The sequence below is a fragment of the Canis lupus genome, chromosome 1 (genome assembly GCF_003254725.2).
Source record: "Canis lupus dingo isolate Sandy chromosome 1, ASM325472v2, whole genome shotgun sequence".
NCBI lineage: Eukaryota > Metazoa > Chordata > Mammalia > Carnivora > Canidae > Canis > Canis lupus.
The window spans coordinates 95,431,529-95,443,379 of NC_064243.1; the positions used below are offsets into that span (position 1 = coordinate 95,431,529).

The 11,851-nt window shown below is 57.7% G+C and overlaps 1 protein-coding gene across 2 annotated transcripts in view; it reads left to right on the forward strand.

The window, feature by feature from the left end:
• Positions 1–9,939, forward strand: part of ROR2 (receptor tyrosine kinase like orphan receptor 2) — a 185,105-nt gene extending 175,166 nt beyond the window's left edge. The window contains exons 6-9 of one of the 2 annotated variants that reach the window (XR_003126804.3): positions 1,028–1,342; positions 2,549–2,760; positions 5,860–6,062; positions 7,484–7,620. Coding sequence is in view for 1 of the 2 variants with exons in the window: in XM_025423561.3 (XP_025279346.1) it covers positions 1,028–1,342; positions 2,549–2,794; positions 5,860–6,062; positions 7,484–8,929 (2,210 nt within the window). In the remaining variant the exon portion in view is untranslated. Of the gene's footprint in view, positions 1–1,027; positions 1,343–2,548; positions 2,795–5,859; positions 6,063–7,483 lie in introns of both variants that reach the window. The other variant, XM_025423561.3, reaches the window with a different exon arrangement.
• The last annotated feature ends 1,912 nt before the right edge of the window (positions 9,940–11,851 follow it).

The window sequence follows — 11,851 nt, forward strand, 5'->3', positions numbered from 1 at the left end:
GCAGATGGGCCTCCTGGCAGTGGGCTTGCTGGCTGATGCCTCCTTTGAGCCCTGGTGGCCGAGAGAGGGCGACTCAGCCCTCCTGCCACAGGCATTGCTGTTCCCCGCTCACCCTGCAGCCCCCACCCGCTTCCTCTCTCCACGTCAGAGGTCATGTTCATGCCCCTCACACTCCATCCTCTGTCCTACCTCCAAAAATCAAAGCAGCCGACCCTGGCTCCAGACCCTCCGGGCCCCAGACCCTCCTGCCTCAATGTGCTTCTCTGCTCCCTGTATCACAAAGCACCCCCATCTCTCCCTGCCACCGCGAACACCCTCCAGCTGCCTGCTGGCTCTCCCTCTCATCCCTGCCTCTCCCATTGTTTTCTTTACTCCTCCCGTGGCTGCATTTCACAGGGCTGGTTGCCCACCTGTCTGGCCTACTCCCTTCCTCCTTCGGGGGCACCCCTCTACCCAGGCCCTGACAGGGCCTCCCCAGATGGCCTCACTGCCCACAGACCCAAGGACTCGGATGTCAGAAAGAAGACTGGGGCTTGGTCCTTGTGTGCTTTTCCCATCTCTGCTTCTAGAAGTCACCCAGCCCCGTTGCTCTACAAGCCGCCCTGTGCTTGCAGAGCCCAGTTCATAGCAGGGCCTTAGGAAGTGGCTTTTGGGTGTAAAATCTGAATCTTCCTGGGGTGGAAGAAGCATCTAGCTGGATGAGAACCTGGGTGTGGTTTTCCTTTCTTATTCTGCTTATGATGTCTGTAAGTGAAGCCCTGGGACCTGGGACTTTCTTCATCTGGTGCAGATCAGGGTGGCTCATGCTCCCTGGGAGTCTGCTTGGGTGAGAGCCTTTCTGGGCATGCGGAAGACAGGAAGACAGGGCGACAGGGCGGAGGATTGGGGGGCCCTGGTGGGCGGGGGAGGGGAGAGGGTGGGTGGGCATGAGTGAGGGAGGGAGCCAGGGGCTCCGAGCAGGTGAGAGACACCTGGCTGGCGATGCGGGTGCCCGCCCACCCTGACGCCAGTCTCCCCGCCCCCGCAGCGGCCTTCACCATGATCGGCACCTCCACGCACCTGTCGGACCAGTGCTCGCAGTTCGCCATCCCGTCCTTCTGCCACTTCGTGTTCCCGCTGTGCGACGCGCGCTCCCGGGCGCCCAAGCCCCGCGAGCTGTGCCGGGACGAGTGCGAGGTGCTGGAGAGCGACCTGTGCCGCCAGGAGTACACCATCGCGCGCTCCAACCCGCTCATCCTCATGCGGCTGCAGCTCCCCAAGTGCGAGGCGCTGCCCCTGCCCGAGAGCCCCGACGCCGCCAACTGCATGCGCATCGGCATCCCGGCCGAGCGCCTGGGCCGCTGTGAGTCCCCCGACCCGGTGCCCGCCTCCCGCCGGGCCGTGTGTGTTGGAGCTGGGCCCTCCCAAGGCCGGGCGGCCCCCCAGGGAGGGGGGTGCCCACGTTAGGGCTCCAGGCCCGGCCGCTGCGCCCCTGCTCTTAGGGACGAGTGAGTCGCCACCCGCTAGGGCTTCAGACTCCACACACACCCCAAGGGGGCGGCATCCTAGGGGTGCTGCAGAGGCCTCTGAGCAGCGGGAGCCCGGCGGGGCCGCGTTCCATACCTGCCCTGGGCCCCAAACATCCGTCATCTCCGAGGAGGTCGGGGTGCTGCCCCTTGAAGGGGAGGGAGGGGCAAACCTGGGGAAGAGGCCGCCTTCCTCCCGGGCCTGGGACTCTCTTCAGCTCTCTGGTGAGGCTGGGGGTTCCCAGAGCGCCACAGAGCTCCTCCGTAGGGCAGCCAGAGCCTGGTCTCTGGGCTCACCGCTCTGTCCAAATTTTGGCTCAGGGCTCACCCCAGGTGAGCTTGGACATGTTGCTTAAATACCAGTTTCCTCGTATTGCCCGGGGATGGCAACTACGATCCTCAGAAGATGGGGAATGTGAATTACATGAGTGAATCTGTAGAAGCTGCTTAGAGTAGTGTCTACACCCGGTAAGCTCTGCAGGACTGCTGTTCAGCACACACATGCACCCCGGGTCTGGCTCAGGGAGCACCCTGGGTTTGGGTCCCCACCCCCCGTGCACTGCAGAGATGATGCAGTGTCCTACTGGGCAGCACAGTGGCCGTTGGAGGATGTGGGCCTGGGTGCTCACTGTCCCTCCTGGCCAGTTCGGCTCTGCTTCTAGTGCAAGTGAACAGGAGGTTGGAGTCGACATCCTCATTTGGGAATGAAGGTGCCTGGCAGGTCCCAAATGTGCTCTCAGGATCATAGCATCACTTCAAATGGGCTTCCTGCCCCCCATGTATCCCCTGACTCACCCCTGATTTAACTTGTGGCCTTGGGGCTTCGTGGAAGTCATGAGATTCCTTTAAAATGAGTTTTAAATGCTGCTTTTCTGGGAAGGAAACTCTTTTGGGTCTCCTGGGAATTCCCGTTTGGGTAGGTGCAGGCTTAGTGATTCTGTTGTTGCTTTTGGGGAGAGGCGGAGATGGATACTCTCTGGACACCCCCTCCCCCCGAGAAAGGCTTAATTTTTGGGCCTCCTAACATGTCTTTTCCCTCCCAGACCATCAGTGCTACAATGGCTCGGGCACAGATTACAGAGGCACCGCCAGCACCACCAAGTCAGGGCACCAGTGCCAGCCGTGGGGCCTGCAGCTCCCCCACAGCCACCACCTAACCAGCGCAGACTTCCCCGAGCTCGGAGGGGGGCATGCCTACTGCCGGAACCCTGGGGGGCAGATGGAAGGCCCCTGGTGCTTCACGCAGAATAAAAACGTACGCATGGAACTGTGTGACGTACCCTCTTGTAGTATGTATTCTCTCTCTCTCTTTTTTTTTTGAACGCATTAACTGTTGAGTGCACTGTGTGGTGGTGTGGGGCTGGGGGGCTGGTGGCCCTGGCACCTTCCCCATTTCCCCACCATGATTGTTGGTTGTAAATACAGCCGTTGTGGGTCCTAGCAGTCCTATCTGGTTGTGATGTTTGACAGAAGAGGAAAGTCTGAAGGGTCATGTGCCTTTCACCCCAGATTTCACCTCTCCGTGGAGACTGCTGTTTACATGTTGGGTCCGTCAGTGCTCTCCTCCCTGTGTGTGGTCCCGAGCTGTTGAGTTTGGCATCTGGTTTCTCCATCGACGCTGTTACATAATGTTTCCCAATGTTAGGAAAAGTGCTTCCTGCTGCAGTCAAGCCTAGGCCTGGCCTCTGGTGCTGGGGACGCAGCACCCCCCGCCCTCCTTCACCTCCTGCCACGCCAGCTTTCACAGGTGGACTTGGCCAACTGAGGAAGAACTGAACTTCAGTCTCCCTGCCAGTTTCCCTGCAATTTCTTTGTGAAATTAAGGACAGAAGAAGAGAGGGCCGTTAAGGGTTGCGAACCTGACAAGCATGACTCTCTGTTGAGACCATTTACATTTTGCCATCTTCCGCCAGCCTGGGTGCCCGAGAGAAGATTGGCTGCCTTCTGAGTCTTACATTTGGGCACCTAGAGGCAGTGGTTTGCTGGAAAACACTACAGAGAAGAGACAGAGGAGGAGAGATTAACCGTGAAGCAAAGCCAGGCTCGCCGTCCACCCGCCAACCTCCTCCCCCTGCCCCAGCGGCCCCGGGCTGGGCGAGCCTGCACCTGCAGCTGCTCGGATCCCTTACTTCCCGGGAGTGTAATTGGGCAGTTCCAAATTTGCCACTCCTCTTAGCACAGATCTTAACACAGATCTTCAAGAATGTGGGTTCACTGCAGGAATAAATTTTAAGAGAGTGTCAGGAGTTAGATGATCGTAAAGCTGCTTTGCAGAATGCCACAGTTGTCTAAAAAAAATTTCCTGCGAGGAAGGATGTCCATGATGTCCTGTTAGAGAAAGGACATTGTAGGGTTGTAGCTGTGTTCTTCCTGCTTGCTGCTTCTCCCCCTACCCCACCCCTGTCTGCATCCCTCCTCCCTCCCTCCCTCCCTCCCTCCCTCCCTCCCTCCCTCACCTCTTTCCCTTCCCTTCCCTTCCCTTCCCTTCCCTTCCCTTCCCTTCCCTTCCCTTCCCTTCCCTTCCCTTCCCTTCCCTTCCCTTCCCTTCTCTGGCTCTTTCTTTGCAAAGGAAAGCTGTGCATGTACGTGTGTGAGCACACATAGGCACCTACATTTTATGGATGAAGTTTTGGAAAGATACACACCAAACTTTTAGCAGGGACTTCCATCGCCTACAGAAATGTTACCATCAGAGACTTTTAACCATAGGAAACAAACTGAGGGCCGCTGGAGGGGAGGGGTGCGGGGGGACGGGGTACCTGAGTGCCGGGCATGAAGGAGAGCATGTGATGTGATGAGCACGGGGTGTTATATGCAACTGATGAATCACTAAATCTACTTCTGAAACCAATAATACTATGGGTTAATTAGTTGAATTTAAATTAAGAGAAGACCCCCCCCCCAAAAAAAGGATGCGTTCTTAAAACGAGCAGTTGTTACTTTTGTAATTAAAAATTAATCAAAACATTAAAAATATACATTCGGTTTGATCTGGCAGGTCTAGGATTATCTTACATCGCAGAAATCTTTGCACTTGGCAGGAATGCTAAGGATACGTGTTGCAGGATCACTTTGAGTCGCTAAATAAGCAGCAGGCTAATTGCTTCCCAGCAGGGGCAGGAGGATGACCGAGAGATACATCTGTACACGGAGTTGTGTGCGGCTCCCGACAAATGCCTGGAGCTGTCTGTTCTTCGTGGAACCTCGTCTCAGACGTATAAATCTGCCACAAAAACCAGGGGCGGGGCAACATGGAGGCTTGGATCCCATTTAAAAAGAATTCTATTTAAAATTCTAGTTGTGAGACTATTGTCAGAACAGCTCTGTCTGTCATTTCTTTGGGGTTCGCCTTAACACGAATATAGAAAATCAGGTGAACACCAACCTGCTAACAGCGGTGTAGCCTTTGGTAAACGGGCCAGTAGGAATGTTCGCGGCCCCATAATCACCGCAGTTGTTAGTAAGCATGGTATCTGTTGGTGATTTTGAAAAGATGATGATAAAATAAATGGTTGCACAGGTGTTTGGACGGCGCTCACATCCCTGACCTGGGCCTGAGGGGCATGAAATCTCCCCGGAGAAATGACCCAAGCCTCCACTGCCCCGGAGGCTTCTAGAACATCTGCCTGGAATAGGGGGAGCGGAGAGCAAGAGCCTTCTGTAGTGTTATTTGATTTTAACTCTAGTAGGGTGTGGGGGCGTGGTCAGCGTGGCACTGATGGGACAGACAGACAGACACTGCGGCCCCGCATGGCCCCTGCACCTGTCTGTGGATCCTGTAGAGGGAGACAGAGCATTGCTCCTCCCTGTGAAAATGGCAAGGCTACCTGGAAAGCCACAATCTGCACATTTTACCATCGTGTTTTCGAGCGTGCTTGTGGCCCCAGGTTGCGGTTGGGTCAAACTCACTGGCTACCAGTGCTCTCTTACGTCAAATGCATTTTGAATTATTACAAAGAATATATGTTCATTATATTGAAAACTGGAGGAAAATCCTAAAATGTTGCAGAAAGGGTCATTTCTCACCCCAGGATGTTCGTTCTTACTACACTAAGACCCTTAGAGTCCATGGGGTTTTGTTTTGTTCTGTTTTGTTTTTTTGGTGCCGGGTATTCCCGATTCATCCCATGGCGGCAGTTTTGGATTATGTCTCACACCGTGCAAGGGGTTGTGTGCTTTTCAGTATGTCACCCGTTTTTAGGCTTGGTGTGCCGTTTTGCCCCTCTGTGGAACTCACGGGATCGTCCACTTATGCTTGAATATTGCAGCTGGGGGAGGGCGTGGGCTGGTGGAGAATTTGGAGTTGGAACGGAGGATTGTGTCTTAAAAAAATTGTGAACGTTGCCGTTGCCAGGTCCCCAGGACAGCAGCAGGATGGGAATTCTGTACATCTTGGTCCCGAGCATCGCCATCCCCCTGGTCATCGCGTGTCTTTTCTTCTTGGTCTGCATGTGCCGGAATAAGCAGAAGGCCTCGGCGTCTACACCGCAGCGGCGCCAGCTGATGGCTTCCCCAAGCCAGGATGTGGAAATGCCTCTCATCACCCAGCACAAGCAGGTCTCCTCCGCACACCCCCCCACCCCTACCCCCACCCCGGCGCAGCCTCTGCCTGGAGCTCGCTTGCCTGCGACATTTGGGCTCTTGGTTTACTTGATACACAACACATAAGTATCTGAAATGGCCCTTTATCTTCTCGTATCTGCTCTAAGACATGTCAGGACCCGTGTGTCATTATGAAGGAAGCGGTAGGAGTGTTGGGAACCCCCTGTCCCACGGTCCATGGCTTGTCCCTCCGCCTCGATGGCTGCTTTAGCGGGAGCCTGAGGAGCTGTGCCGAGGTCCCCACAGAACAAAATGAAAAGGGCTCGGGTGGGCCACCAGGCAAGAGCCCGTCTGGCTCTTGTAAGGGACGGAGCCCTGCTTTCTGGCCAGTTTGGGCTTGGGTCGGTTTTGCTTTGATTTTCAGGGAAAGGGTGGATTGGCAGACTTATAGAGAAGTTAGGACGGGGCTGGTCTAACCTCCACCTGGGGCTGGAGGCCATCCCTCCAGCCCCTGCCCACCCCCCACCCACCTCAAGAGCCCCTAGGACGGTAAGAACACCCCAACACACAGCACAGGAGACAGGCTGTCACAGCCAGCCTGGCCTACATGAGGGAACATTACTACTTGCAGGCAGGCTGGGCTCTGAAGGGGGTGTTCAGGGTGGTCGGGGGGAGAAGGGACTCACCTGGCTCTGTAGCCATCGGCCACTGCACACTCACTGGGGCTTTGGGGGTGGACGGTGAGGAGAGGGGGAGCCTCTGAGCACAGGGAGGGACACACAGAAGGAGCAGGACGTTGGGCTGATTTCACCATGTGCCGCCTCTGTCACAACGGAGCCAATCAAGAGGAAGCAGCGGGATGGGCCCATGGCGGAGCCCCTGGAGAGCAGCTGGCCTAGGCTCTGACAATGGCAGACACCGTGGGGAGCTCGCCACGGGGTCCCAGAAACACGCTGGGTCTCTCCAGGAACAGTGGTGGTGCCTGGGCCTCGACACCGGCCGCACATTGGGGAGCTCTGGGAAGGGTCCTGCATGGGGGATATGGATGCGAGAGTCCAGGGGTGCCTCTGGGATGGTGGAGCCCAGCTTGGTTGGGTGTGTGTGCGTGTGTGTGTGTGTGTGTATGTGCTTGAGTGTGAGCAGGTGTGCACACACAGTCTGATGGTGCCTCTGGAGTTTTGGGGGGACAGAACTTGCAGCCCAGCGGGGGTCCTCAGGCAGCCTCATGCTGTCAGTGTGGTTAAGAGCAGAGAGCGGTGTGCAGGGCAGGCTGAGCCTGGGATGGGCAGCGCTGGGGGTCCTTTGCTGGGCTGTGCAGTGGGCGACACCGGGACCGCCCCTGGTCCCCCCTCGGTCCCCCCCCAATCCCCCTCCCCCCCCATCCTTGCCCTGTTGTGCAAATGCAAGTGTTTCACGACAGCTTTTCTTCTCGGCAGGCCAAGCTCAAGGAGATCAGCTTGTCGTCGGTGAGGTTCATGGAGGAGCTCGGAGAGGACCGGTTTGGGAAGGTCTACAAAGGCCACCTGTTCGGCCCGGCGCCAGGGGAGCAGAGCCAGGCCGTGGCCATCAAAACGCTGAAGGACAAAGCAGAGGGGCCGCTCCGGGAGGAGTTCCGGCACGAGGCCATGCTGCGGGCCCGGCTGCAGCACCCCAACATTGTCTGCCTGCTGGGCATGGTGACCAAGGACCAGCCGCTCAGTATGGTCTTCAGCTACTGCTCACACGGTGACCTCCACGAGTTCCTGGTCATGCGCTCACCCCACTCCGACGTGGGCAGCACAGACGACGACCGCACAGTGAAGTCGGCCCTGGAGCCCCCCGACTTCGTGCACGTGGTGGCGCAGATCGCTTCGGGGATGGAGTACCTGTCCAGCCACCACGTGGTGCACAAGGACCTGGCCACCCGCAACGTCCTCGTGTACGACAAGCTGAACGTGAAGATCTCCGACTTGGGGCTGTTCCGCGAGGTGTACTCGGCCGACTACTACAAGCTGATGGGGAGCGCGCTGCTGCCCATCCGCTGGATGTCCCCCGAGGCCATCATGTACGGCAAGTTCTCCGTGGACTCAGACATCTGGTCCTACGGCGTGGTCCTGTGGGAGGTCTTCAGCTACGGCCTGCAGCCCTACTGCGGACACTCGAACCAGGACGTGGTGGAGATGGTCCGCAGCCGGCAGGTGCTGCCCTGCCCGGACGACTGCCCCGCCTGGGTGTATGCCCTGATGATCGAGTGCTGGAACGAGTTTCCCAGCCGGCGGCCCCGCTTCAAGGACATCCACAGCCGGCTGCGTGCCTGGGGCAGCCTGTCCACCTACAACAGCTCGGCGCAGACCTCGGGCGCCAGCAACACCACGCAGACCAGCTCCCTGAGCACCAGCCCGGTCAGCAATGTCAGCAATGCCCGCTACGGGGGCCCCAAGCAGAAGGCCCAGCCCTTCCCGCAGCCCCCGTTCATCCCCATGAAGGGCCAGATCCGGCCCATGGTGCCCCCTCCCCAGCTCTACATCCCAGTCAATGGGTACCAGCCGGTGCCCGCCTATGGGGCCTACCTGTCCAACTTCTATCCGGTCCAGATCCCGATGCAGATGGCCCCGCAGCAGGTGCCCGCCCAGGTGGTCCCCAAGCCCGGCTCCCACCACAGTGGCAGTGGCTCCACCAGCACAGGCTATGTCACCACGGCGCCCTCCAACACGTCCATGGCCGACAGGGCAGCCCTGCTCTCAGAAGCCACCGAGGACACCCAGAACGCCCCAGATGACGCGGCCCAGAGCCCAGTGCAGGAAGCAGAGGAGGAGGAGGATGGCTCTGTCCCAGAAACCGAGCTGCTAGGGGACAATGAGACTCTGCAGATGGATGAGGCCGAGGGGCAGCTGGAGGCCTGAGGGGGCTCGGGGCCACTGGGCACTCAGCGGGGAGGCTCGAGCCCAGGCACCAGTGGGCTGGCGTGCACTCCCACTGCACAGAATCTGCACCCGTGTCGTCCTCTCGTGCGCAGAGCTGCCGTTTGTGGCCACTTGAGGCTGGAGGGTCTTTGAGCTGGTGGCGCCTGACCGGGCAAAGGTGGTGGCCCAGAGGGATGCCCGGTGACCACCTACGCCCCCAGCATTCCTCGAGGGAGATGGGCAGTGGGTGAGCAGGGCCTGCACTTTGCAGGGACGTAGGTACTGTCTGCCCTCCACCTTGCACGTAGGATCGGATGTGGAGCAACTTTGGGAATACAGGCCTGTGGGGCCGCGAGGCGGGACGTCGGGCTTTGGGATTCGGGGCAGCCGGCCTGTTCGAGGATGGAGCCGGCCTGCTGTCTCCCTGCCACCCACCCCGCCCTGCCCCTCTGCCAGAGACCGTCTCCCCACTGCCGCCCAGGATCGGCCGGAACAGGATGCTGCCGCCTGCCTGCCGGGGTCCCGTGAACACGGGGCTTCTGAAATGGGAATTCTCTGTGCCTTACGTGCAAATGTGCCTTAAAAGAAACCCAATGCAATTTTGCATTTTTGTGAAATGATTTTAATCATCCTGCATGTGTATTTCGCCCACTTTTCTGGAATTCAGGGGCAAGTGTTTCTTGGGTTTGGAATGTTTGGAGCGACGTTGTACAGAGCACAGTATTGTTGTTTTGTTTCTCGAGAATCATGTACAGACCTGAAATGTAATTTATATGGTTTTGTATGCCATTTTCATGGACGTATGGCGAGCTTAGTAATTTAACTGTTTACTTTACCCACCCTGGGACGCCACCTGATTGTAATTTGGTTTGCTAGTGTTTGTGTCCTACGTAGGCGAGGTCCGTTCATTTCAGAGCCGGCGGGAGAGGAGGCTCACAGGCTGGCACACCGATCGATCTCACTAGTAACTCCCATACCTGGTGTATCCAATAAAGTGAAACAGAACTTTTGATGGGCTCTGTGCGGGCTGCGAGGATGGCGGGCAGCCGCGGTGCCGCGGGACCCAACGGCGCTGCCATGGGCTGTTTGCAGTGGCTTTGGGGCGTCTTGTCCAGGACGGGCAACTCCTGAGCGCAGCCAAACGATGGAAGCACGTTCCGTTGCTTCTGTGTTATGATCTGGGAGGCGAGTTCACTGCAGATGATGTGAAGTTGCTGTTTGGTTTTAACCTCTCTGCTTTGAGGTCCCTTGGTCCCTGGCACTTTGAGATCTGGAGGTTGGACCTGGCACTTCCTCGGGGCCCTGGAACAGGGTGGGGAGGTGAGGTGAGGCTGTGAGTGCGAATGGAGCCGCTTTCACCACCCTGGGCCACCTGGGCCACCTGGGCCTCTGCTCCCTTGGCACGTCAGCTGTCTGAACCACGGTCACCCCAGGGTCCAGCTCTCCACGGCTTCCAGCAATGAGACCCAGAGGGGCTCCTGAACGCCGAGGACTCTGCTGGTGCTGCCTGGCAGGTTCCACAGTCCTGGGGCCGGCTCGGCTCGGCTGGGGATTTGTGTCCTGTGTGCGGGCCGCAGTGCATCTGCCTGCAGCAGGTCCAGGTGCAGCCGAGAGTGTGCACATACAAGTGCCTAACAGGTGCTGATGCTGGGCTCAGGGTCCCCGGCCAGCCACTGAAGCCCAGGACTGACGGTCCTGATCATGCAGGACCTCGGGTCATCCTGAGCTCCAGGGCTCTCCTGCGCATGGCCCTTGCCCACGGCTCTGGCATAATGCTGCTCTCTCGTAGAGCCACAGAGACCAATAAAGAACTCACTTGTCTCAATGTGTATCCTGAAATCGGGGTGGTGGGGAGGGGGTTTCTTCTCTGCTTGGCAGAGGAAGCATGATTGGCGCTGGGGCCGGGAGCTCCCCCGACCAGAGCCCCTGCTCCTGGCGAGTGTGGTCCACATGGCATAGTGAAAGAGCTCAAGGTTAAATGGAGCTACTTCTCATTTCCCTGATCGGAAAGAGGAACTTCATCTTATCTCTAATTTGGTGCACCTGATGGTCTAACTGTTGGGTTGGCACCTGAGAGTAGAATATGGGAACTAGCCCCCTGCTGCCCTCTCCTCAGCCGCTACCTTGGTTTACCACCTGGGACGGGCGGGGGGTGGGGTGGGGGGGTGGGCCCGCAGCTCAGGCCACCCACAGTGCTGAGGTGCCCCTCCCGGCCCCCTGCCAAGTTCTGCGGAAACGTTTGCAAGGTTTTTTTGCAGAGTGGGAGAGGTTTTGATTTGGGGGATTTTACGTTGGGGCCCAACATAGCCTTTGGTCGTCGCAGCTCCCTGTCGTTGTGAAGTCTTACTCGTCTGCCGGAAGGTCACTCAGTTTCTCAAGTTCACTGAACAGTGGCTTAGACGGGATGTTCCCGAACAACTGACCTTAGAGCGAAATTGCCCCATCATGAGATCAACGTCGCGCGGGCTGTCTGCCGGCCACTCGCCCTGTTCACCCCACAGAGGGCGATGGCCACCGCTACTAAGTCACTCACGAAAGTGTGATCAGCTCAGTCAAGCCCGTACGATGCCACGGACAGCTTTTGCGGTCCTTCTATTTTTTGATAAATGATCCTCATGGAAACGGTCCATCAGAGCAATGGCTAGTTTTTCTGGACTAATTGCAGGGTGTTGGCCTAAGAGCCACAGTATACCCTAGCTCCCCCTCTACGCAAGAAACCTGCTGGCCTCTCTGGACATGGAAACGTTGATTAAGTGGGCTCCCTTTGCATTTGGGTTCTGCCTCGACACGCTCTGCTGATGCCTATTTCAGGGCGACTTTGTTTAAAGCGGGCCTCACACGGATGTCAGTTGTGTGTGAGATTCTTACAGGGACCTAGAAAACCTCTGTTGAGGTGAACTTGTAAGAAGGCTCTCGTGTCCG